General features: G+C 52.2%; 1 protein-coding gene across 2 annotated transcripts in view; it reads right to left on the bottom strand.

The window, feature by feature from the left end:
- Positions 1-26,597, bottom strand: part of Dnajc6 (DnaJ heat shock protein family (Hsp40) member C6) — a 118,929-nt gene that overhangs the window by 45,330 nt on the left and 47,002 nt on the right. Inside the window, exons 1-2 of one of the 2 annotated variants that reach the window (XM_023718336.1) lie at positions 8,131-8,140; positions 91-241 (exon numbers count right to left, since the gene is read on the bottom strand). In XM_023718336.1, the coding sequence (XP_023574104.1) occupies positions 91-241; positions 8,131-8,137 (158 nt within the window). In that variant the 5' untranslated portion in view covers positions 8,138-8,140. Of the gene's footprint in view, positions 1-90; positions 242-8,130; positions 8,141-26,597 lie in introns of those variants that run through there. The other variant, XM_004633974.2, reaches the window with a different exon arrangement.

Raw genomic sequence — 26,597 nt, 5'->3', positions numbered from 1 at the left:
AGACCCTGGCACGCCCCAAGCAGGTGCTTAGCTGGAAGCAGCGCCCTGGGCTAAGGGTCGGGTCCCAGGGAAGCTGGAGCAGCTGCTCACCTGGACACAGACTGTATCACTCTGGAGGACGTGTCCTTCAGGGTGTCCTTCAGGTTGTCCTTCAGGTTACTGAACAGCCTCCCCGCACCTCCTTTCACCATATCGAAAAGGCCACCCCCATAGCTGGGCTCCATGTCTGGGGATGAGGCACCTACGAGAGAAAGAGCAGAAAGGGCCACATGGCACCACAGTCGCAGGCGGCCCTGCCCACTGCCCCGATGGTCCACTGGGTCATCAGTGCCACCAGCCCTTGGGAGCACAGGGTCCCTAACAGGAACCCACAGCCCGAGACCACCCCGGAGCCAGCAGCCCCTCAGGGCCACCAGGTGCCTGAAACACCCGAGTCCTAGGGGCCCAACTGCCCTGAGGGTGGAACGCACCCTGCATTTCAAGGGCTTGGGCCAAAGAAAGGGTTGAAATACCTCGTATTTTGCACAGATCAAGCATTCAAATGACTACTTTAGACCTATTAGATTTCAGAGCTATTGAATATACTGAATGGTGGTATTTTAGGCCTATTGACTCCATGTTGACATTTTAAATCTATGGAATTAAAAAAACGATACTATTTCAAACGGTTTCACCTGATTCTTTTTGCTATTTTCTTTCTCAGTTTGTGTGGTCCTTGTGTAGAGGTGGTGGTTGGCAGAGCCACCTCAGCTCCCCTCACCCCTATGCCTCCTGTCCTGCGCCTCCTCCAACTCCTGGTCTCACTGCTTTCTGCAACCTCCCATTACCTATTTTCTAATCTTCACTTATACTCTAATTTCTCATAGAAGAGAAGCCGCGTGATATCTAAGCCTGGGTGTCTGACTTATTTCGAGTAACACTCTATGACAAGGTGCATCCGTTTTCCTACAAATGACGCAAGTGCATCCTTCCTATGGCAGAGTAGCGCTCCGCCATGGTGTATAAGGGCCACATCTTCTGTGGCCGCCCCTGATGGACGCAGAGGCCACCTCCAGGCTTAGCTGCTATGAGTTCTGCTGCTGTAAACACGGGTGAGCACCCTGTGATTCGACGTGCTCAGCTCTCTCGGGAAGATACTTAGAAGAGACTAGCTGGGGAGCGTACGTCCTAGTTTTGGCACGCTGAGACTCTGAGTTCCCCGTGGGACTTGCACTCATTCACACCCCACTAACAGTGCAGAAGGGCTTTTCCTTCCCTGTTGCCCTCAGAGCAAAGGAAATGACCAACAGAGTGAACGACAGCCTGTAAGGGCAACAACCTGCGGGATGCAAGAACGATTTTACCAGCTGCTCTTCAGACCGAGAACTAAAATTAAGAAAATATAAAAAACTAAAATAAGCCTACATTCCCCAAAATAAAAGACCGAGCAAGGCCTTGAGACAGGAGGCAACTGTGCCCACCTTGGCTGGCAGGCAGGACAGCCATGCCGGAGACACAGCTCTCCCGCATCCGCCGGGCCTGCCCTCTCCTGCTTTCCTCCAGGCTGCTCTGGCGGCAGCTGTCTCCACAGCCAGCACCCAGCTAAGTCAACTGTCTGTCAGAGCGGCCAAGTCAATGCTGCTCCTCTGTGTCACAGCCCCAAATAAAACGCAGGGAGCGCAGTCCCAGGTTCACAAAGCAAATGCGAGAACTCCCTTAAGTCCCCCTGTGAGTGTGGGCAGTGTCCCCTCACACACACCCAGTCACATCCGTCCTTCATTGCATTCATGCTGAACACAGTGATCACGGAGCAACGTAACCGTCTGCGGCTCCCCATCCGCGTGCCCAGTAGCCGCCTCGGCCAGCTCACATCTCACTGCTCAGAGCACACTCGGGGTGCGGGGGCGCCAGCCTGCAGAAGGCACGATGACCTTGATGTCCCAAAACCCCGCCCCACTGGAGCTCCAGGCTCAGCTCCCTGGGGCCTCGGGATGCTGCGGGAAGCAGGAGAACTTGCCAGGGCCCAGCTGTGAGCCCCCGATGCCAAATGGATGCCGCCCTTGCCAGGACACCGAGGTGGGAAGAAAGACAGTGTGTGACATTGCTCTAACGGCTCTTTTCGGAGATGCCTGGCTTTTCCCGCCACACTATCGAGTGTCCAATGCCCAGACTTTGCCAAGGGCATCTGTGATAGCTGTGTGTCCATGTCCCCCAGAGCCTCATGCAGACACGGAGGGGGCTTCTCAGAGCAGCTAGATCAGGGGGGTGACTGGCGAAATCTGCCCACTGCTTGGTTTGGCTTCACTGTGGCTGGAATGAAGGGAGTGAGCGCTGTACCCAACCTAGGTGAGCCTGCATGGAATGCAAGGGGCAGAAAGGGCTGGTGCACACTCTTGCCTGCCTGCTGGCCGTGGACTGCTTCCCCTGCATGCCGCCCTGCCTGGGAGCCAGCCAACGGTGGGCTGAGACCTCTACACACTGGGAGCCAAATGAATCTTTCTCCTTTAACTCTGGGTATCGGGTACTTTGTCTCAGTGACAAGAAAAGTAAGACAGAGACTCGGCTTCTGCCAGCTGAGAAACGGCAGAGGAGAGGCTTCCAAAACAGACTCAGCTGGGAAAGAGAGGTGGGAGAAGGTGACATGAGAAAGCAACCCCCGCAGACACCCGGGCTGGGACACCCGGGCTGGGCAGTCCGTCCACTCCGCCGCCCGCTTCTTTATGACCTGTGAAGTACCAGTGACTTCTGCACTTTTGAATGACTGAAAAAAGTCAAAAGAACAGTGTTTCATAATGTGTGAGAATTAAGTTAAAGTTCAATGTCTGGAATTATTAGGACCTAGCACTGGGATGTAGCTCAGTGGTAAAGTGCTTGGCTACCATTAGTTGGATCCTGGGAAGGAAGTAAGAAAAAAGAGAGGGAAGGAGCAAGGGATGGAGGGAGGGAGAAAAGAAAAGCTACATTTATGAAAAAGGACAAGATGAAAAATAAAATATAAAACATGCATAGTACGAGCTCATTTTTATAAAAGAAAAATACTGGCACGCAGAGGAAGAATTCAGACGCTGTAGCACACAAAGCAACTAACAACTCAAACCTAAACGCCTCCAAGTTTGGGGCACTGTGGAGGCCCACCTGAGCAGCTCTCCTTGAAAGAAGAGCAACTGTCTCCATCTTGACTGAGCCTGACCCTATTTCCTTGTATCGTTATGTACAGAGCTGGCTGGGACTTCAGTTTATTCTTCAATTGGCCTTAAGCAATGTGTATTGGTCCAGCTGAGGTGCTGGTGACAGTGGCGTGCGTGTTTCCCTGGTAACCTACACCTGCTGCTCTTTAATGTGAACTGGGTCGAGACAATACGGTAGAGCTAATGCTCCGCGCCACCAGCTGGGATCGAGCCTCGAGATAGAGGCTATGACTTCCTGGGGCTTGAAAGACTACATCAAAGCTGAAGCACCAGACCCCCCAAAACATTAGATGGTATCTCCATGGTATAACACTGTAATGCAGATTACTCTCTCTGCATATGCCGGAGGTAAATGTAGGCCACCCACCTGGCTCAGCTCACAGACTCACCTTCTTTCCACAATTCTCAGTCAATCCTCCTCAAGCCACTACCCACTGAATAAAAACTGGATGAGGCTGTGGGTTGCTCTCTTGGTTCCAGGAAGCCATCTTCATGGCTGAACTTAGAGCCCCTTGACTCCCCAATGATTGAAAATATAATTTAGTGTCTTTATTTTCGTCGTGGGTTGCAATGAAAGTGGTAGATTGGAACTAACTAGATGGGATTCCAATAACGAAACTTTGGGATTACAAACACTGGCTTCTTGGACCGAGATGAGGACCTGGAAGGGACTCCTACACTGACCTAAACCCCGTCGTCAACACAGGAACTCCTCTTCACCACTGCTCTGAAGACACCACAGAGACCTCCACTCAGAAAGGAGAAGGGGGCCGGCCAGATAGCTCAGCAGATTAAAGTACATGCTTAGGCAGACGCAGGGACTGGGGTTTGATCCTCAGCATGCCGTGCCAGCCCCACTGAGATGGCGACTGAGACTGGCTGTGGTGGTGGGTGTGGTAGTGCACGCGTGCACACGCACAAGCACACCTATAATCCCAGCACCTGGGAGGCTGCAAACAGGAGGATAACTACAAGCCCAATCTGTGTAGTGAGATCCTATAGAGCTGTACTAAATAATAAATAAATAAACGAGTGAATGAAAAAAGAAAGGCGAACGCAGCCAAGGACTGCCTGAGACGCTGAGGCCACAGCTGGGAAGCCGGGCGTGGGCTGGCCAGGCCTGGTCTGCTGCCCTTGCCTGGTTAAGACCTGAGAGCTGCTCCCGCAGGCCCAGGCGTGGATGTGAGCACTCAGGGTCACCCAGGACATGAAGGAAGGGACATACGGCAGGAGATGCTGGGAAAATCCCATTCCCGCGGCGCCAGCTTCCTGGGCAGCCCTGGGACCCCTCCAAGTCATTTCTGCAGGACACGCCACTTCTCTTTTCAGTCATGCCAGGCAACCCTAGGAGCCCTTACTATTCTGCAAGGTTCAGGATCTGTGCAGCTGAGGCATGACTGGTACACAGGACTTTGGCCCTGGGATCGAGTAACATTTACCAAAAGAAACATACAGTGAAGGTTCAAACTGTTAAAAGCTTTACTGCAGTAGGAGGCCCTTTGCCCTGTGTCTGCCTCTGACCCCAACCCCCTTGCTTCAAGCCCCTATCCCATCTTCCTCCTACTTCCTGAGGCAGCTCTAGAGTCTTCCTTCCTGAGGGGGCTTCCGAAGTGTGATTTAACAAAAACAAAACCAGGGCATGCTGCTGCGAGCACCACCAGCAGGAAGGCAGCACCTAAGCGCACCACACAGTGTCCCCACTAGTCCCATTCAGCAGCATACACACACACGCCTGTGAACATCTCTATAACTGACATGCAAGCAACTACATATCTCCCACACACACACACCGCCCCGAACCAGGGATTGAACTCAGGCCTTTGCACTTGCCAGGGAAGTGCTTATTCCATTGAGCCATCTCGCCGGCTCCTCAACTGCATATCTAAAATGGAAAGGTTTTACCAAGTCAAACATGCATGTGTATCGGGCATCCTTGCTCTGCAATCTAATCACAGATGCACAACTCAGGATGGTCCCAGTTACACACGCAAAGCACCTCTGCTCCAAGGGACCGCACGTGGGAGAGACCAGAAGACAGCCCTGCACCCTCCACTAAACACAAATACCTGCTGGGGCTTGGGGGTCCTCTGCCGCTGCCTTACACTGGGGCTGGCTGGAATGGTATCTACACCCCCACCCCACCCCCCAGTATAAAGCTGTAATTTGCAAAGGCGAGCCACCAATCACAGCAGCAGAACCACTGGGGCTCCCTCCCTATACCTAAAGTTCATTGTACTGGTGGATACATTGTGTCAACTTAGAGAAGTTTAGAAGTTTAATTCAGTGACTCAACAGAGTGCCAAGATTCTTAGTTTGTAAACATCTTCACCCTGTGCAAGAGGAGGGCACGGACACCCCACTCCAGGGTAGACTGCTTAGAATATAAGGAGGGGAGAGAGGCTGGCTAGAAGCAGCAGCTGCTACCCTTCCCTTTGCCCTTCACTGACTTCTGCAGCCATGAACTGCTGCCCTCTGCCATGTGCCAGGCTCCCTGGGAGCCAGCCTTATGGACTGAAACCTCCACAAACCTTTCCTTCCTTAAATTTGGGTGTTGGGTATTCTGTCCCAGCATCAAGTGAAAAGTAACCAACACACCCATTAAAACAATAAAATCTCAGTAAGACACACAAGAAAACAACACAAAAACAAGCAAAGTAACAACTGTTGATTTTTTTGTTGTTGTTTTCTTTTGAGACAGGTCTCACGCAGTAGCCCAGGCTGGCCTGGCCCTCAGGTGATCCTCCTGTCTCAGTCTTGGATGGGGGCGCCAGGCACGCATGACAACCAGCTTGTCGACACTCTAGATAGTGTACATCCTCGCACCAGTTGTCCCGTACACTCACGCCCGCACACACACGCATGTGGGGCTCTGTGTCCACGTACATGGCAACGAGCGCACACTTCAGCTGGACACTGCAGATTAGTGCCATGCGTCATTACTGTCTTTCCCCATGCTAAAGAGAATTTCCAGCTGGGCCAGAAGCACAGGTGAAGGTCAAGGGAATGCAGAGTCACAGGCAGACACACAGGCAGGGACAGTCATCACTGACCACCAGGCACAGCCAGGGCAGGCACTGGGCTCAGTGCATCCAGCCGGGAAGGAGGCGCCAGCCCAGCGCACCCTGGGGCCAGTGCTCTGCGCCATCCTCCAGGCCCAGGGGATGATGAGGGGTGTTAGAGCAGGGCAGATGACCCGAGAGCTGAGTTCTGTCAGACCGGGGAGGCTTGAAGGCCAAGCTGAAGAACAGGAATGTTTACCGAACCCTACAACTGCTAGGGACTTGGTCCTGGCATTGACATGGGGTGACAGTAACAATGGCTCCCAGTGATCTCCAAGAACTGCTGCCAGAGCTCACTCTCATCACAGCGTGCCAGAATCTGCCCCAAGGCGCTGGAGGGAATTCGGGTGGCCCTCCCACAGCTCACAGCAAGGTAGAGGGAGAGCAGAGCCCCAGGCAGCACGGCCCCTTGCCCTGGTGAGCGCTCGGCAGGACACTGGACATGTCCGGTGCTGACTCCACGGGAAGTGCAGCCACTCCTGAGTGATCCTGGGGCAAAACACCGCAGCCCTGGGACCTGCAAGATTCTGCTACTGTGCACGAGGAACTCCTCATCACTCCTCTCCAAACCACCACCAGTGTGGGTCCAGCGTCTCATGTGGCCCGGGCTCAGGAGAGGCTCCCATCAAGGCCCGCCCGCCTCCAGTGAGGCCAAGCTAGCCGCCAGGCAGATCAGAAGCTGGGTGGGACGGGCTGTGTCTGAGCGCAGCTGGACCCCAGGATGCCACACACAGCGGGCACAAGGTGTGCTCCGGAGGCCACGGGGGAGAAACTCTGGTTCAGGCTCGCTGCAGACCCCACGTGGGCTGCTATCTGCAGTCTCAGCTCCACAGTGACCGCCACTGGAGAGCCAGGCAAGGACGCAGCAACAGGCAGAGGGTAAGGGAAAGACGGTGGGCGGCACACACACCGCCCCGTCTGTGGGCCAGTGGGCAGGCGCCCGCCTGTCTGGGGCTCCGCGTGCAGGAGCCATCAGCTACCATGCAGGAAACGAATTTTGCCCCTTGTGTAGCTGCCTTCCTACTCCAGCTGGAAAAGCGAAACAGGTGGAAGGGACCTGAAGGAGCGAGCGCGCGCGCATGCGCACACACAAGGGCGACAGGAACTGAGACAAAGCCTGCATCTTAGTCGGTTTCACAGAGAGCCTACTTCCCTGTGGTATAACCTTGCACAAGCAAAAAGCCCATGGTGCCTTCCCCACGGAGCCCTCACAACCACGCATCAGTCAACCGGAAATGACCGCTTAGGGAGCCCTAACTCGAAGGAGAGATAGAGCCGACCCAGTGGGGCTCAGCGCGCGTCCCTCTGCTAGAGGAGCTTAACCTGTGCTGATCCTGTGCAGGCCCTAGCCCGCAGCCCCATCCTGTGAGCCTGTGGCAAAGAGCTAGCCCTTGATGTCCCCAGACGCACTGGCTCTTTCCTGTGTACCCTACGCTCCAGCAGTGGAGTGGACGGTGGCGGCGGAGATGCTGAAATGAAAGCAGGGTTAACACCGTAGCCGCAGCCTCGGCCGAAGCTCCACTAACGAAATCACCGCCTCAGCTAAATTCAAGGCCCAGCACTGCCTGCTGGGTTGGATCTCCGGGGAGCTGCCCCTCCCCTGTGCAAAGATGGCCCAAAGGTGCAGAACAGTGAAGCCAAAACCGAGCGTTGCCCAGGAGCTGGAGAACTGACGGTTTCCCTGGCATAGCGGCTGCCCAGCCCAGCTACCGAGAGGCATCCTGAGCCTCAGCCCCACTGCTGCCTTCTACAAGTGCAGCATGTCAGATAACCTCTAGGAACCTCAGCTTCAAGACCTTTGATAAGAGAATGAAGCATACACACACACACACACACACACACACACACACACAGAGCCATTACTGCACTGGGTGTGGTACTGCACTGGGTGTGGTGCTGCACACCTGTCATCCCAGCACTCGGGAGGCTGAGGCAGGAGGATCGCTGTGAGTTCAAGACGAGCTTGAGCTACACAGGGAGACCCAAGAGACCCTGTCTCTCAACAACAACAATAACAACAAGATGGCCACATCCTCACCCCTCCTTCCTCCAGCCATTCACAGGAGAGGCTGAGGCAGCAGAGTCCTGTGTCCTATTTTCTGCAGGCTGCACGCACCCTGGCTGGCAGCCGAGACGCTAGCACGCAGGACCTAAGCAATCGGCCACACCCGGGCCCAGGCGAAGGCAACTCCAGCTCCCCTGACACTTGGCCAACGCAGACGCCAGCATTTGCTTCCTTGTCTTCCCTGCAGTGAGTCCTGCTTCTGCTTCCCCATGGGCCAGGAACGCACGTGCAGAAACCCTCCTCGCACAGAATCAGGCATTGCCATCCCTGCTTCAAAGCAGAAAGGAAGAGACCATCCCAAGGCAGACAGCCTCTGGAAGCCCAGGTCCCGGGTCCGCACAGACCTGGGGCCCACTCAGCATGCATGAAGTAGAGGCTTTAGTTGAAAACCAGAGGACAAGACTGGATGTGAATGAGCAAGAGCGGAGCGCAAGGGCCGCACCTGAGTGGAGCCGGCGTCAGGCAGCAGGCACAGCACCTACCAGGCAAGGCCAAAACTGCCCCTTCACTGCGCCCCTGCCAACCCTGCCAGCTGCCGCCCAGCCTGCAGGCCCTGGCAGCCACCTCCTACCCACAGTGTGCCGCCCAGAGAGCATCACCTCCCGGTGAGCAGAGGATCGGGCTGAGGACCAGTTTGCCTCCGGCCCAGTCACGCTCTGAAAAGGCAGGATCACAATTCTCGCATCTAAGGGAGCCGGAGCCTGTGTCCCCTTGGTAGGACGAGCTGGTGAGTTCTCCCTCTCAGGGGCATAATCCCACTCTTGATGGCTCTGCCCAGCCCCAACACACCAGGGGCTTCACACCCATCATCCAGGAAGGGACGGGCCAGCTGAAAACCCAGATACAGCCAGGGCCCGTTCCCACATCGGTCTCACTCCAAATCCCGTTGTCCTTTTGGTGATATCTTGCTGCTTTTTGTGTGTCTGTCACAAGCCTCAAACGCAAAGGGAACTGGGTGACAAAGAGGGTGCTGCAGGAGGCAGCGAAGCAGCGTTGGCCACGGCTGCTCCCGCGGGATCCAAGGCTGTTAAGCCCAGTTCCCAGCAGGGAAACTGAGCAGCGTGGCTGCCGGGAAGGCACACGTTCATGACGACGACACGCTAGGCCCTTAGCAGGCGCAGTAGGGAGCTGCAGCCCAGCAGCCCCGGGGGCCGCTCACAGGACTCCAGACGCTCTTCCCTAAGTCAGGTGCACAGGATTTGGGGTCCGCAGCTGTGTAGACACCACTCTCACAGTACACCCACACGCACCCAGGGTGACTGCCAAGCACAGAAAGCCGAACTGCAGTGCTTCTGCGTGTTCCCCTGAGAGCCAGCCCACGGGTCCACAGCCGGGTCCACAGCCGGGTCCGCAGGAGAACATCAGTGCTGACAAGCTCCGGCCCTGACACTGCGAAGCCCAGGCGCAAAAAGGGCCTCGCCCAAGGGGGCAACAGGCAAGGCCTCTGTGTCCTGGCCAAACTAGGGAGCTCGTGGGGCTCAGCGGGTGCTGCACTCGGAGGGTTCAGCAGGTGGCTCAGAGGGTTTGTTTTCTTCTTTCAAGGGAGGGGGGCACTGGGCAGCACTGGGCACCTTGGACGATGCGGGGATGGTGCAGAGGAAGAGGCGACAGGGTCCTCTGTTGTCTGCTTAGCCCAAGTCCCTGTGCAGTTTAACTGGCCCCATCACTCTCAGGAGCTCAGGAATCCAGGAGCCCAGGAGACTGGTATGCCCCAAGGTGCTCTGGAGGCTGAGGCGAGAGGATCACCAAGAGCTGGAGGCCCCACTGGGCTACACAGCAAGTGAGCGTGGCTACCTGAGCCACACGGATGGCCACATTCACAGATGGCCTCACAGCAGCCTGCACGGGCGAGCACTCCCACGCCCATTCCCAGTGAAGTTAAACAATGAGAAAAAGGTCACAAGCCAAACCCACAGCAGCCCCAGAACAGCTGCAGGTCTCTCTGGCTCAAGATCCCGAGCCCTTTTAGGTCCTAGTCCTCACTTCCTGGCATGGCAGTAGGAAGAAGAGAAGTGTTCTGCTCCACAGGGCACTGACAGCCGCAGCTCAGGCAGGGATTAAGGGGACCCTGCGACAGGGCGGCTCTTCCTCCCACACCACCACGCTACCCTTCCACCAGGAGTGGAAGCCACGCCTTGCCCAGGGCCCACTGCACGTGCCCAAATCCGGAGTCTGCACCCTCCCGGGCAGGGGTCTAGGTAGCTGGGATCTGCGGGGTGACCCCAGACAACCAAGTTCCAAACACCAGTGCGCACTGTCCCAGCACCTGGGAGGCCACGGCAGGAGGATGCAAGTTCAAGCACAGCCTGAGCCAGCCTGGGGATTTAGTTTTAAAAATTTGTGATCTCTGCAACTTAGCACAGCAAGTGCTGGAGAAAGCCTCACCACGGCGAACACGGATCTGAAGTTTAACTGCTTCCAACAAGGACGCTATTTGGAGAACAAAGAAAGGAGAGCTGGGACAGACCCTGCTTCCCCCATGTGCAGGAAGCCGCAGTGAGGCCGTTACGTAACAGATGGCCAGCTGCGCGTGCACATCTTCCTTCTCTGCTGCCACCTGACCACTGCCTGGCTGCCCTGCTGTGCCTGTGGGACACAAGCTTCTTTCCCACGAGCTCCCAGCAGGTGGAGGGAGTGGGTTAAAAGTCACAGGCCCAGGGCCGAGCACAGAGCTCTGCACACAGCTGTGGTAATAACAGGATTCTCAGATTCTGTCCTAAAATAACAAATAGTAACAAGAGCCAGCTGACATCTGGAACAATGCCTGCCTGCGCACTGGGCATTGTTCTAAATTCTGTACCACCACACTAGGCACCTACAACCCCGGTCCTGTACTACAGACATGCAAACAGATGTGAAGGCCACACGGGTGCTAAGGTTACATAGGCAGGGCAGATGGGGCATGGACAGATGGGGGGATAGACAGCATGGACAGACTGGCATGGATACACAGGTGTGGACAGACAGGTCCGGACAGACAGAGCATGGGCAGTCTGGCCATCCTGGGCCCCAGCACTGCTCCTGCAGTCTGCTGGGTCTCTAGCTGAGCTGCTTATGCCTTCCTGGGCCCATTCTTACCATCGATACCATGAGCCAGTGGCATCTACTGTGTGAGACCATTCAGGAAATCAGAGAAAAATATGCATGAGAGGACCTAGCACGGCGCCTCGTCATTCTGCATATGAGGGGTGCAGAAAATACAGCCTGTGTTTCCTTCAAATTATGTCCCAAATTCAAGCTGCCCACAGAGTTCCTGCTTATCTAAGAGAGGGCAGAGGGGGCTGGGGAGACAGAGAGACAGATGTGGGGACTCACAGATATGTCCTCGAGTGTGCAAGGTGAAAAGACAAACCCAAAACTGGGGAGAGGGAATGAGTATAGAAGACAGACAGACTGGGACTGGGGACTTGGCTCAGCAGCAGGATGCTTGCTTAGCAAGCTGGAAGCCCTGGGTTCGGTCCTCAGCACCAAAAAAAAAAAAAAAAACAAGAAGACAAAGACAGGCATATTAGTTGGATTTCTTTGACTAGAGCTTGCTTTATAGACTGAACCACACACCTAAATTCTAAGCCAACCCCCGGAAAGTGAAAGCAAAGTCACACAAGTGAAGCCAACTAGGTAGGTGACGCAAACCACAGAGAGAACCGATTTCTGGTTCTACACGCTCTACCACACAAAGATCCCAAGTAACCTTCTAAGGCCCCAGTCACCTCCTCCCAAGCCACCTCGCTTGCGATATTCCAGTAGCAAGATGTAGTTATTCTGTGACCGTGTCTCATAGCATAAAGCACATCGGCGCTTATGTGGTGTCACTGACTACCAGGATTTTTGGCACAGAAGTGACAATGGCACCACGACTCCTTGGAGCATTTTATCCTTTAAAGCCTAGCTTCTGGCCCAGTGTAGAGGCATGCGCACTCTGCAGGCCAAGGCCTGCCTTGGCAACTTGGCAAGCTTGTTTCCAAAATAGAAGGGACTGGAGATGTAGCTCAGGTAAGGCCCTGGGCTCAATTCGCAGGACTGTGTGGGGAGGGGGCAGCTTCTAGCTCTGTCCACTAAAACTCACAGCAAGATTCTGGCCCTGAAGTGCTACTTCCTCGAAGAGAAACTGGGGCTCTATGAACAGTAGGCCGACCCCAACATCGGTGAGGGAGCTGCACAAGGTGAGCCACCATCCCAGAATGCAAGGGAGGGATGCAAGCCTGGGCTGGGAGCTGCCCCGGGCCAAAGCCGGGTTCACGGGCCATCCATGAAGACAACAGCAGTGGATTAAAACATAAATGCATGTGTAAAACATGGCTTCAGAATAATACAGAGAAGCTGGGGAGATGGCTCAGTAGAATAAGCACTTGCCTGGCAAGCACAATGGCCTGAGTTCAATCCCCAGTTCCACCAAAAAACAAACAAACGAAAAAAAAAAAACACTGCAGGTCTTTAGGGCTGGGGAGATGGCTCAGTGGAATAAGCGCTTCCCTGGCAAGCAAGCACAAGGGCCTGAGTTCAATCCCCGGTTCCACAAAAAAAAAAAAAAAGAAGAAGAAGAATGCAGAGAAAGTGTATCAGCTGTCCCTGGAGAAGGCTAGGGAGCCCAAAATTTAATTCAGAGGACTTTTCAAGGGAAAGAATCTAAAACAATGCAGCCAATGATCACAAAAGCACTAACACACTGGGGCCAGGGAGATGGCCTAGTGGATAAGCGCTTGTCTGGCAAACGCAAGGGCCTGAGTTCAATCCCCAGTTCTGAAGAAAAAAAAAAACAAAAACACTAACACATTAGGGAAACAAAACAAGACCTATGAAACAGTCTTGCAAAAAAAAGTCATCTACATCTGAGTAAGTTTTTTTCTTCATATTCTATAGGGACTTAAAGGTTAACATCAATAAGGTTAACTTAAAAGTTAATATCAATACTTGATGGAAGATACCTGTCCCATGTTAAGATGTTTGATATTCAGACAGATAGTGAGGTTAAGCTCAACTGCCTATGTTGGATAATAAGCTTCTCTTCTGGATGGTTAACAACCTAAGTTTACAGACCAAAAATTAGAGAAAAAGAAGGGCTGCAAGGAAAGCCAACAGTTTGGCCCTAGACTTTCAAGGTCAGTGAAGACTCAGGATATAGGAGAACCTGTACTGTAACATCATGTAACTCAGTTGTGTCCCAAATTTTCTGATCAAGGAGATTATGGGGCCACAGAGTAAAATGAACAATGATGTAGGGTGTGCCTAAGGAGAGTCACCTGGAGAGAAAACATACTCTCAGGCTTTCACAGAGAGAAAATTGGTCAAGCAATGGCCATGACCCATCCACATGGCTGACACTGACAAAGGATCTACAAACTGTGGTACAGGGTTTCATGATAAATCCTGAGGAGATTTGACTGACCTTGTCAGATACAAAAGCTACATTTTTTGTTATATAGGTCTTGCTTTATCTTGGTCTTAGCCATCCAGCAGAAAAAGTATAAAAACAAAGTATAAAAAGTAAAGCCATATTAATAGGTTGAGCGGTAAAAGGCTCAAGTCAACAACTTCTGACATTGCCAGTCTTTACGGGAAACCCACTACTATTATGGACTACTGGACTGTATTGGAATATTTTGCTGAATTCACGCACCTATAATAATTAAATGACAATGGAATACCCTTCTCTGACAAAACTAAACAATAAAAGGCGATACAAATGAACAACCATTTTGTATCTGTACTTTCAAAATAATTAGGATAGATATAAAGCTACATTCTCTTAATTCAATGAATAGAAAGATTTGTTCTAATAGTGTTTGTGGACAGGATATCATGTCTGCATCTTGTACAGTGAATAACCACTAAGACAAAAATATGCAATGTATTAATTATTGAGACTGTCCTACTAATCAGTTTTGAAACTGTCTCATTGCTATTTGCTTCTGAATATAATTATTTTTTAAAAAAAAACACTAACACACATCAGGGAAACAAAGCAAAACCCATGAAACAGTCTTGCAAAAAAGTTATCTACGTCCGATTACGTCTCTGACTCCAACTCCCAGGGACAGAGGGACAGGTTAACTGCAGCCATGTGGGGCCATCAGAAAATTCAAACTTCAGGAAAACCTCCAGTAGAAATTACTTGGGTTTTTTTGTTTGTTTTTTTTGTTTTGTTTTGTTTTGTTTTGTTTTGTTTTGTTTTTTTCAGCAATAAGATCTCAAGAGGACAAAGAAACTTAAAAAGATGAAAAGACTTTGGAGATGTGCGGAGCTTGCTGGATGTATCTGGTTGCCGGGTCAGACAAACAGTCAAAATGAACAACTGAAACTTCCCACTGATAAAAAGGGAGCAGTTGGGGCTGGTGAGATGGCTCAGTAGTCTAAAGCATCTACTTAGAACAAGCTCAGCAAAGCACAGGGACCACGGTTCAATCCCCCAGCATCACATGCCAGCCAGCCCCGCCCCCTGGTGGGCTGAGCTGGACACACAAACACACACACACACACAAATAAATAATTTTTTTTTAAAGTAAAAACGGAGCAGTCTTGCACAGTCTAGATATTTGACAGCATCAGCTACTGATATTCAAATGAGATGAGGATATTGTGATAGTATGTTTAAAAGAAGGCCTCACATTGAGATGTGGTATACGCATGGACCAACTTCCCGTAATGATCATAACCATTATGTGCTGCAAACACGGGCTAATGAAAATAAAAATTACAAAACTAAGAGAAGTCCTTATATTTAGAGACAAAGAGGGACATGTAAGGAAGAAAGGACATTATCTCTGGGCTGTCCGCCCCAGTCACCCAGAGGGCCCTTGTGCACATAGAGCAGTGAGCCATGGCATGCACAGTCCACTCTGGTAGCCAAAACCCCTGGGCACTGCTAGGTTTCTGCTGTTTTACTATTTTATGTGTACTACGTTTACAAAGATTTCAATTCCCTACTTCTATGTAGGAATGTCCTATTTTACATATTTAAGAATAGAACGCTATATGTTCTATACACCCTAGGTATGATATACAATGCATATATTTTTATATACACAGATCCAGTGTACCCTCCTCGCAGCCTTCTGGGGCTCCCATCTGATCTAAGCCATCCATTTCTCACCCACATTATACCAGCAATCTTGACCGTAAACTCAGACCTTGACTGTGTGTCTCTGCTGCCAGCCTTACCTCCTGCAGGCCTGGTTAACAGGGAGAAATAAGTGTTCTTTTAAGAAATACCAGTGTCGCTCCGTTGCTTACAGTCTTCCAGTGGTCTCCCACCTCAGCACACGAGGTGGCCTCTGTGTTTCCCACTGCCCTCTTTCTCTGCTTGCTCTACCACACGACTGCCCCAGCCACGCATGCCAGCCCAGGACCCCTGCACCTGCCACACCCCCAACCACAGCCCAGGGTGTCCACACCTCAGGAAGAAGCTCTACTACAGGATGGTTTGCTTCAGCAACTGTTACTTCCCCGAGCATCTGGCTCAATAAACACAGTGAATTTCGAGTTTGAACTCGGATCCCAAACTGATCAGAGCTCTGGGCACAGGGTGGTGAGGTCAGCAGGAGCCAGGCGACAGAACGCTGGTCTGTCCCTTCACAGTGCAGGTGGCGGGGAGCCTCAAGTCCTACCTACAGTCACCTGCGCCCCACCGCTACCATATTAAAAGAAGCCCATTTTGATGCTTACGTGGCATATGCACCGGTGGGTCTGTCATCGTCTAATTTAAGAAGCTGACTCACCATGTTTCGGGTTAGAATAAAATGTCTCCGCTGGGGGAGCAAGAAAAGCCATCACTGCCCTCAGCTCCTGTGAATCAAAGAGCCCCGGGGATGGCGCTTGGGCTGAGAGTGGTTAGGAGGACAGTCTGTTCAGAATCTCTCTTGCTCACAAGCCACACTGGCGCTGAGAGGAACAATGTTTCCACAGCACCTGAAGCAGGAACAGATGCAAAGCAACCTGACAGTCACCTGTGTCCTCCTCCTGCTCCACCGGCAAAGCCCAAAGCAGCACCTCCTTCCACTACACACTGTGGCTGCCAGCCCAGGGCAGCCCGGTCACCTCTGGCCGCCCTGCTCCTGAGCCCCAAAGTGGGCTCCGGGTGCCTCTGGGACCCTGTAGGGTCTGTGGAGGGAAGGCAAAGCCACAGGACTTTGTTCTCAGAAGCGGTTAGGAGCCCAGCACCTACAGCCTAGAGCTCCCCTAAGGCTCAGGCTCTGGCTCCTAGAGCCTGTCATACTTTCCCAGGTCTCCTCCATGGTTCGGAGACAGGCTGTGCTGTGTCCCCTGCAGCAACCGCTTGCAAGTGGCACACACTGCACTCTGGGAAAAGCCATGCTGAGAGGCCCCGTCACCCACCGCCTCGCCACAGGCTGTCAGACTTGACAGGCTCCTGGCCTGTGTCTTCCCAGTGCCTCTGTGACACCCAGTGACACCTTACATTTGTAGCTTCCCTGTCTTCCTCAATGACTGTTGCAAGGATAATCTCATCTGGGAGTCTTCCTTTCCTTTCAACACAGTTTTGTTGTCAACCTTTCAAAAATGAGTAGGTACATTCACCTAACAAAAATTTCCATCTTTCTCTCGATTATTTAACCCAAAAGATTCAAATTCTGTCAATAGAACCTTTTTACAATGAATGACTCAGACACCAACGCAGCTGAAGCCTGGTTACTTTGCATAATAATTTTATTTATTTCTATTCATAGCTCCGCCTCTTAGGTTTAAAAGAGGTCATGCAAACAGCCCATAATAGTGATTTTCCAGCCTCTGCCTTTCACATGATAGCATCAAACACAGGACACTAACTAGTAAAGATAAAATTAAGGGGAAACAATGGTCGCAAGGAATTCTGGGCAGAGGGGCAATGCAGAGAGCTTCATTAAGGTTAGGACGCAACAGAATTCGCAGTTATTTCCCTAAATGGAGGAAGCAAGCCTAAGTCATTATTTTAAAGATGGCACTGGTATTTTCAAAGATTTGAAAGCTGCTGGGTTTTTCAGGAACGCCAGCTGTGCATCCCGTAACATCTGGATGGGAAGGCTGATCCTGTCGCCTGCCAGCTGTGTTGTGACCTTGAGCAGATCCATTAACCCTGTGAACCTCTCCCTCCTTAGCCATAAAATGACAATAATTTTACACAACAGACAGCAATCATAGAAATGGAGCGTGACAAGCCCTCATAAGCATTCTGTGAACTAAGTAAAAAGATACTGGTGGCTGCCGTCCACGCCAGCACGGACAGCGGGCGAGCAGAGGGCTCGGCTCTGCCCAGGCTCGGCTCTGCCCAGGCTCGGCTCTGCCCAGGCTCGGCTCTGCCCAGGCTCGGCTCCCCACGCTGCTGTTTGTACTGTAAATGAGACAGGCTCTCGACAGCCGTGGGAAGGAATGCAGCGGGCCTGTGAACACCACCGCAGGGCTGGGGACAGCATTCTTCCTGCTTCCAAAGAGCCTCTTGCTGCGTTAAAGCCCCCAGAGCGGACAGCTGAAGCAGCATCAGAGTCCCATTCCTGGCACTCGGTGGGACTATGCAGGTGTCCGCAAGTCACGGGTGGACCCGAGCCAGCTGATGCACATCTAGGAGGCTGCAGCCTCGTGAAGGAAAGAATCTGCTATTGTTTCTGGGCAGCCGCCCTCCCCCCCCCCCCCCCCGTCAACAGCACCTCTTCTGAGCACCCTACAGTTCCTATAAATTCTAGGTTTGAGATTCTGATGTAATAGTTTATTTTCCAACTCCTAAATGCTTAAATAGGTGGAGTTTTTTTTTTTCTTTTAATGTATTTAGTACAGGGTCTATAGGGTCTCACTACACAGATCAGACTCGTAGAAATTATCCTGTTTTCAGCCTCCCAAAAGCTGGGATTACAGCAGAGCACACCACCAACCCAGTCTCAATAGCTGTCTCAGCGTGCCCTGCGGGCAGGGCCAGCACAGCACACTGGGGATCGAAACCCAGTCCCTTCACTCTGCCTAAGCAGGCATTTTAGTCTGCTGAGCTATCTGGCCCGCCCTTTAAATAGGTTTTTAAAGGAAAATATGGCCTCAGTATTTTCATAAAACAAGGCTAATAGCAGCAACATCATTGCATTCTTAGATTCAAAGCCCCTTGAGGCCCCAAAAGGACGTGAAAGGAACGCTGTTACTCTGACCACATCCTAGGTGAGCTTAAGGAAGTAGAAGAGAGCAAGGCCTGATCAGAGGGCAGCAGGCCGACGCGCCTCCAGGGATGGGGAGCAAAGCAGAATGGACAGAGCTGTGCTGGCTGCAGAGCTGCCGGACACCACTGGCTCCTGGAGGTGGCGGGCCCTGCTGACCCGAAGCTGCCGTCTCCCAGCTGTAACAAACAAACTGCAACAGCAAGGCTCAGACAAGGGCGAGCTTAATTTCTTGCCTTTTCTCCTTTCCCCATCAGAGCATCTTGTGCAAGACTTGACCCTCTGGTCCTCGGCAGCTCCCTAGACAGGACCCATTCGGAAGGCACAGAGACCCCCAGCCCTGCCCCAAGGTTCCTCAGACATCACTTACTCTGAAGTATGCTAGTTTCCAGTGCCTGTGGGCTACCTGTTCTGATTAGGGTTGGAAAATAGTTTGCCACAGCAATGTGCTTTGCTTATAAAGCACCCCCCGGCTAATATTCGTGTGCACTACCCATCCACCACGTTGGTTTAAATATATATATATATTTTTTTTCCAAGCACAGCAAATAGGAGCCCAGAAAAGTCTGTGAACCATCAAAGACTGTGACCCCCAACTAGATGCAGCAAGGGTGGTCAACTGGCCCAGAACCAGGGCTCTGGACGATCTCCAGGCCTCAGGACGCCAGCTCGGCCCACAGCAGGAAGCACCAATTCTCGGCCCGGTGTGGCACATGGCCAGACGTCCACCCTTGTACATGCCACTCTACTGTGCCTGTGACTCAGTGTCCTCGTGCAAAAGAAAACAGGATACATGTAGGCTATGGCCCTGGCCAACTTGACCATGGAAAGTTCTGTCCAATCCAAGTGCTACTTAGTCAACAGGGCCTCTGCCCCTCACACCACTTCAAACCCTCCCTGCCCAGGCCATCGTGGAAGGGTCTGATTCCTAAGCAGGAGAGGGGCAGCTTTGTGAAGCAGTAGTCAGCCACTCCAATTTTTCAGGGCATGGAGGCCAAGCAGTGATGACTTCAGACACTTAGACAAGCAGGTGACAGGCTCATCAGGCATGCTCCAAGTGCCCTGGACAGGTCACTCCATTTCTTCAGAAACCCCAGTCTATACAATGCATCTTAAACACTAAACACAGCTCAACTACTAAACAGCCAGCCACAAGTAAGTGACAGGTGTTCTTGTCATTGCGGCCTCCTCACCAAAGAGACTGAATATCACATCATCTTTCTTAGAAGCAGCCTTCCTAACCATGGGAAGCCACAGGCTATTTTCCCAGGGCTGACACAGGAAGTAGGTGGCAGAAGCTGGTACTTCCCAAAATTTCTTTCGCTTAAGGGAACCACATGATTGGATTCTGACCAATGGGATGCAGGCAAAAGGCTATTTCTTGGAGACAAGAGGTAAGCCTGTCCCTTTCTGCCTTCCCATTTGCTAGGGTGAAAAAAAATGAGCAAGTTGGGACCTTAGATCATGATGAAGAAAACAACACCCTAAGGATCAAAGAGCCACCAGTCGGGGAGCTCGGCACCTTGTAGCTTGAGATCATCTGTTTGAGCCATTGCCCTGTGACTTTGATTACATGCAACCCGAGCCTCATAAACACAGCAGACAGCACGGGGGGAGGGGAGGAGAAAGGCAGAAGGGAAGGAGGCCACAAGCACCCCGCACAGCGTGGGGTCTTGGGCTCTCGGTGGGACCCCAGGCATCAACCCACACTGGGACCAGAGGGAGGGTCAGCTCCCAGCACACAAGGGGCGCTGGCCCGCTGGCGACTGACTGCGGGGAGAGTGACCAGGGAAATGAGAGGTCAAGAAACGAGAAAACCCATCTCACAGGGCTCGGGGAGCCCTGGAAGAGAAAGGTAAGCCAGAGCGGCGAGATGAGGTTTCAAGTAAACTGAACAGGGCGCCTCTCTCCGAACTCAGGTTTCCTCCTTTGTAAAATGAGGTGAAGCCAGAAAAATCCCTTTGGGCCATGCCATGAAGGATGTGTAGATTCAGAGACATTTAGGGCCACACCAAAGGCCACAGTGACAACACACATACAGGTGGCACCAAGCAAAGACCTCTCCTGACTATGAAAGACAAGGCGCTGGCAACCCGCGTGTGCAGCCAGAGAGCGGCCACCTGCCCGAGTCCAGCTGGGGGCCAAGCTTGGCTCAGGGGCTTGACCGGAGCACCGTGGAGCTGCACAGCCCTAGGGGTGGCTCCTCTCACAGGCCGGGAAAGTGGGCTTCGCCATCCAGTCTTGAACCAGAATCCAGCTTGGCCGCGAGATCCTGGCAAGGCAACCTTGATCTCATCCTTTTTGGGGGGTTGGGTTTCGTTTGGTTTGGTCTGCTTTGAGCCTGGGCTTCTTCACCTTAAAACAGCGGAGAATAATTCAAAGTAAACTTCATTTTAGAAAGGTAGTGCTCCCCGCCCACAGGCTGCAGTGCTAGCTCAGAGCTCCTGCAGGTGCGAGGAAGGGTGAAGGGCCACTATGCCTCTGAGCTCAGAGCCTCCAGCGCCCCACGCAGTGCCACTGATGATCTGGAGCTGTCGTGCCTTGGGGTTTTGAAGGGAATACAGAACAGGACAAATATTTTATAAGATTACTTATAATAGTCACCCACAGGATCATATACAAAGAGAGTGCAGGCAATCTGTCCACATGGTTAAGCCCAAAGACTCTGGCTGAGGGCCTGGATCTCACCATGAGGTCCCTCATGGGTCCAGCAGAAGACCTAGAGTATGGGGGTCAATGGAACACTCCTCTTACACTTTCCCTCATTTGGGCAAGAAACGCTGCAGCACCAATCCCTGCTTGCCTCGGCATCTTCCTGTGGTCCTGGACCTTTACTACCAATCTGCAACTAGTCCTGCCCAACTACTTCCACTACATGGCCATTTAGACCCTGCTCACTTCCTCAATAAACGAGACTTGATCAGAAAGCCTGTCTTGTCTCCGCCTCTTGTGTCTCTTGCCCTGTCTTGTTCATCCCCGTTCCTCCTCCAGGTAATCACCCCACGTCCTGACTCGCGGGACGAGTCACTAGAGCTCATACAGTGCCTCCCAAGTGCAACTGGAGGCCTACAGCCCCTGATGACGTCCCATGCAGGCCTGTTTCACGGATCTGGGCTGGGAAGGCCCAATGTCATTGGTGGAAACTAGAAAGTCTGGGCCAGCAGGATGAAGGGTCTGTGCCAGTAGGCTGAGGGATCTGCATGGAGCCAGGAAGTGACATTTAAAGTAAGCAGAGCTCCTCCGAAAGGCACCACAGCCATCCTCAGTAACAACAAGGTCTCGAGCTCCTCCTCTGACAAGAACAGCCAAGTTCACCAGGAGAGCCAGCACGGCAAGGTCCTCTGGCAGAATCGCCTAAGAGAACCAGCAGCTGCCAACAGCTTCCCCAACTGCCTCTCTCTTCCTCCCAGTTCTGCCTCTTACACTGTGGGCAGCAATCCTCAGGTGGGCCCCCCACACCCAGCACCACGTTGGTTCAGCTCAGCTGGGTGTAAGAAGCTGCCCACCAGTTGGCACCCACCACAGGAGCCATCGTGAAATGCTGCCACACAGAGACAGGGCCCAGGCTCTGCAGGGCATGAGGAGAAAGCTGGGGGCAGACTGAGAGGGTGAGGACCCCAAGGAGATGAGCTCTACCTGAGGCCTGGGCCGAGGTGGGGTATGGGGTGGGTCAGGCAGGCCATGGGGCAGGGGACAGTGGCAGCTGCAAGTCTACTCCCCTCTCCTCCACGGCTTCTCACATCTGAGTGACCACTGAGATCCCTGAGTCCCTTCCAACGCTCACTTACAAAACTGTGGCCTTTGGAAGAGTTCAGTGCAAACTTCCTGCCCTCTGCAGGAAGAGCAGAGGTGGGACCAGTGGAGCTGCAAAGCACGTAAGGTCCTTGTGCTTTGGGAACTGTTTGGTGTGGCAGGCGGAAGGATAGCACAGAGCCTGGTATACGCAGGCCCTGCCCACAAAAAGACGAGGGCACTCGTTCAAGGGCAATGCTGTGGACAGGGCTCTGCACTGCAGCTTCGGCAATATTAGCACTGGGAAAAGCAACCTACTGTGTGTATAACACGGAGTACTACGTGCTATAAAGGACAGAAGAGTCTGCTTGTTATGGTTTGTGTGCAGTTGTCCCCTCAAAGCCTCACGTAAGTCATGGGGAAGGTGCAGCTGGAGGTACAGTGAGCGGCTTGAGGGGCGGAGCCAGAGGACTAGGGCGGAGCTCGAGGGGCGGGCCAGATGGTCGGGCGGGGCTCGAGGGGCGGGGCCAGAGGCAGGAACTTTTAAATTGACAGCAGGTGCCCCCCCCCTTTGCCTGGGGCCTCTCTTGGAGGTATGGAGCAGATCATCCTGGACACGGTGGTGCCCCAGCCTCTCTTCCAGACCCTATAGCGCGGTCGGCAGTGTCTCGAGGTCTTGGTATGTAATTCAGGCTACTTTAAACTATGAAACCTCCAGTAACTGTGAGCTAAATAAACCTTTCCTTCCTTAAGCTTGAGTGTCGGGTCTTTGTCCCAGCAACGAGAGAAGAGTAACTAAGACAACCCTGTAGGAAAATGGTTGCACCTGGAGACCCAGGGCTGAGTGGAGGAAACCATGCGTGCCAGCTCCGCCACCGCATGCTTTCTCTCAGATGAGAAACTCAAAAGATAAGGAAATTAAAGGACAAAATAACAGATAGCTTCCAGGAAACGGAGATTTTGCAAAAGGGAGGGTACCAAAAGATGGAGGGGGGAGGGGAGACGAAAGAAAGAGCCTTGTCCTGTGTGCCCTCCACTTTCCACAACCGCAAGTTACAAGTTGTGTTTATTTCAATAACAATTTGTTCTAAAAAGTAGCTGTAGAAGGGCCAGGAGATAGCTCATCGGACTAAGCGCGTGCTTAAGCAAGCATAGGGACCGGGGTTCGATCCCCAGCACCGTAGGCTGTGCCAGCCCTGCCGCTGGGCACTCTGAGCTAGCGTGGGCACTCTGGGCCGGAGACCAGGGGTGGTGGCACACTCCTGTAATCCCAGCTCTGGGGAAGCGGAAACAATAGGATCACTATGAGTCTGAACTACATAGTGAAATCCTGTATCAGATACACTAAAAAAAAATAAATAAAGTATCTGTAGAAAATAATATATTTACAGAAAAATCACAGTTGTGAAATATATGTTCCTGGTTTATGTTTAAAGACGCATGATTCTTTAAATTAGTGGTACTCACTATCCAAATACCCTTGTGCGATGTTTTGATCTATTTCTTTCATTTTTACTGGTATATGCCCTTATAATGATTTTCCTTTTTATAAGGAGATCGTGTAGTTTAACGTGTTGGTTACTTTTCTCTCGTTGCTGAGATAAAATATCAGACACCAGGGCCCTCAGCCCACCAGAGGGCGGGGCTGGCTGGCATGTGGTGCTGGGGGATTGAACTGCGGTCCCTGTGCTTTGCTAAGCTTGTTCTGAGTAGTTGCTTTAGACCACTGAGCCATCTCACCAGCCCCTCCGATTTGATTTGAAACTGTCTCATTGCTATCTGTTTATCAATAAAATTTTGAAAAAAAAGAAAAAAAAGAAATAAAGTGCCTGCAGGCAGGCCCAGGGGCCAGGATCCCTGGCCCCGCCCCATGCCGTCCCCGCCCCCATGGCACGCTAAAAGTGCAACTGAGACTGGGCAGTGGTGGTGCATGCCTATAATCCCAGCTCGTGGGAGGCTGTAAACAGGCGGATCACTACAAGTCTGATCTAGTAGTGAGACCCTGAACACTGTATACCCTTTCCTAAAAAAAAAAAAAAAAAAAAAAACCCAACACCCAAAATTATGGAAGGAAAGGTTTATTTGCTCACAGTTTGCGGCCGTTTCAATCCGTCTGTAATCAGCGGGCTCCAAGGCCGGGTGGCGCCGCCCTGGGGCAGGTGCCAAGAGTGAGGGGCGGGGAGCGCGCCTCTTTCCCTCCCCCCCGCGTACACAGGCCCCGCCCACACCCCCTCCCCGCCCTCCCCGTGCACAGCCTCAGGATGCTGACAGCAAGTGAGCGCCTGGCCGCTGCTGCGCTTGGGGAAACTCCTCAACTCCTGTTGGCACAGTGCGCAGCACCCCAGAGCGGTAAAGGCCGGTCCTTCAGGTCCTCTACACCCCGCCATGTAGAGCTGCTGAGTTACGAGTGAAGCTTCCAGACTTCAAGTTGACAAAACGTATCAACCGTAACAAATGTGTACAGTTTGTTTCTTATTCCATTAGCTTTATATTTTCAAATATTTCCATTTTAGTACAAATCCTGTAAACAATGGTCTTAATGGCTATTTAGTAGAGTTCTCTATTTTTCGTATTTTTTGAATTATGAAAAGTTCATAATTGAAATTGAAATTCAGAACCAATCCCCTACTTGGGAAATTTTAGACTGCTTTAAAGTTTTTCCTATTATAAATAATTCCCCCATAGAACGTGGAGAGTTACAACAGATGGTTCCTCTAGCATTCGCTTTCTGAGGCGTCTCCACACCGACTTCCACAGCGCTGCCCCGTCTGCACTCCGGCCAGCAGTGGAGAAGGGCTCCCCCTTCCCCGCGGCCCTCCAGCGTTGTTGCTGGCTCTTGTCTGGATGGCTGCCATTCTTTCCGGGCTGAGTGGAGCCTTGGTGTCCTTTGAAATTAAATCTCTGAATATTTTTCATATACTTATTTGCCATTTGTATGTCCTCATCTGTGAAGTATTCATCTTAGGTGCCCATTTTCTGATTGGGTCTTTGAATTTGGGGGTCAAATTTTTTGGAGTTTTTTTACATATTCCAGACATCAGTTGGGGGGGGGGGGTCTGCCCATTAGCTCAGGTGTTTAAGTGCCTGCTGAAACAGTCAGGCTCTGGATGTTGTGGTTCGATCCCCTCATCCTCAAGCCAAACCAGACCTGCCCCGAAGGCATCCTGAGAGGCCCCCCACCAAAAAAAAATCCTTCAGACATCAGTTCTCTATCTGAGGAATAGTTGTGACTTTGCGCCCCGTTCTGTGGGTTTTCTCTACAGGCTGTCTGTGGCTTGCTTGGCTGTGCACATTTTTATTATAAAACGACGAGGCGGGGCTGGTGAGATGGCTCAATGGTCTAAAGCACCTACTTAGAACAAGCTTAGTAAAGCACGGGGACCGCGGTTCAATCCTCCAGCACCACATGCCAGCTAGCCCTGCCCCCTGGTGGGCTGAGCTGGCCACACACACACACACACACACACACACACACACACACAAAAAAAAAAAAAAAAAAAAAAAAAAAAAAAAAAAAAAGGACGAGGCTTCTGTGGAGCTGGACCCTGCTCTGCACAGCATGCCCAGCAATATCCAGCCATCTCCACAGTCCTGAGAGGTGGACACCCTGACCCATCCTGAAGGGAGAACCCGCAGCTCATGACCTAGATGGGGTGGGGGTGCAGCCGCACTCCTGGGCCCTGCTGCCACCCCCAGCACTGCAAAGAAGACCGGGTCTGCAGAGCTGCCGCACAGCCCAGGGCGGGACAAAACAGCTCCTCCTCCCTCCGTCCTCCGCTCCTTCCCTTCCCGAGTATGGAAGTTTACAAATGACCCTGGGATGAAGAAAACGCTCAGAGCCTTATGAGAGGAAGATGGCAAAAAAACCTGTGGAAACCTCAGTGACACATCACCATGTCACACCTCTTCTACGCCTGTCACAGCTGCACTTATCCATGCCAGCCACAGACAGCAGCAGGCGAGCTTCCTACCCTGCCTCCTCCTGTTGGCCAAACACCCTGGGCTCTTAGCTGCTTTGCAGAGGGAGAACAGAAGCCGAGCAGGGACAGGCACTTTGCCAAGGTCACCACACCCAAAGTCAGCAACATCACAAGCTTAAATCTAGCACAACCCCTGTTCCCTGGCCAGCACCCTCTCCCCACTCTGGTGTGGTATTCCCAAGGAAACCAGCAGCACAGTTCGGAAAGAGACTGGAAATGCCCAGTAAAGGATAGGAAATGCCAACTAGGAGACAGAAAATGCCCCATAGGAGACAGGAAATACCAGGTAAGAGACAGGAGATGCCACGCAGGAGACAGGAAATGCCCAGTAAGCGACAAGAAATGCCCAGTAAGAGACAGGAAATGCCAAGTAGGAGACAGGAAATGCCCAGGAGGAGACAGGAAATGCCCAGTAAGACACAAGAAATACCCAGTAAGAGACAGGAAATGCCAAGCAGGAGACAGGA

The sequence above is a fragment of the Octodon degus genome, unplaced genomic scaffold (assembly GCF_000260255.1).
Source record: "Octodon degus isolate 3935 unplaced genomic scaffold, OctDeg1.0 scaffold00057, whole genome shotgun sequence".
Classification (NCBI taxonomy): domain Eukaryota; kingdom Metazoa; phylum Chordata; class Mammalia; order Rodentia; family Octodontidae; genus Octodon; species Octodon degus.
This window is presented reverse-complemented; position numbering and strand designations above follow the sequence as displayed.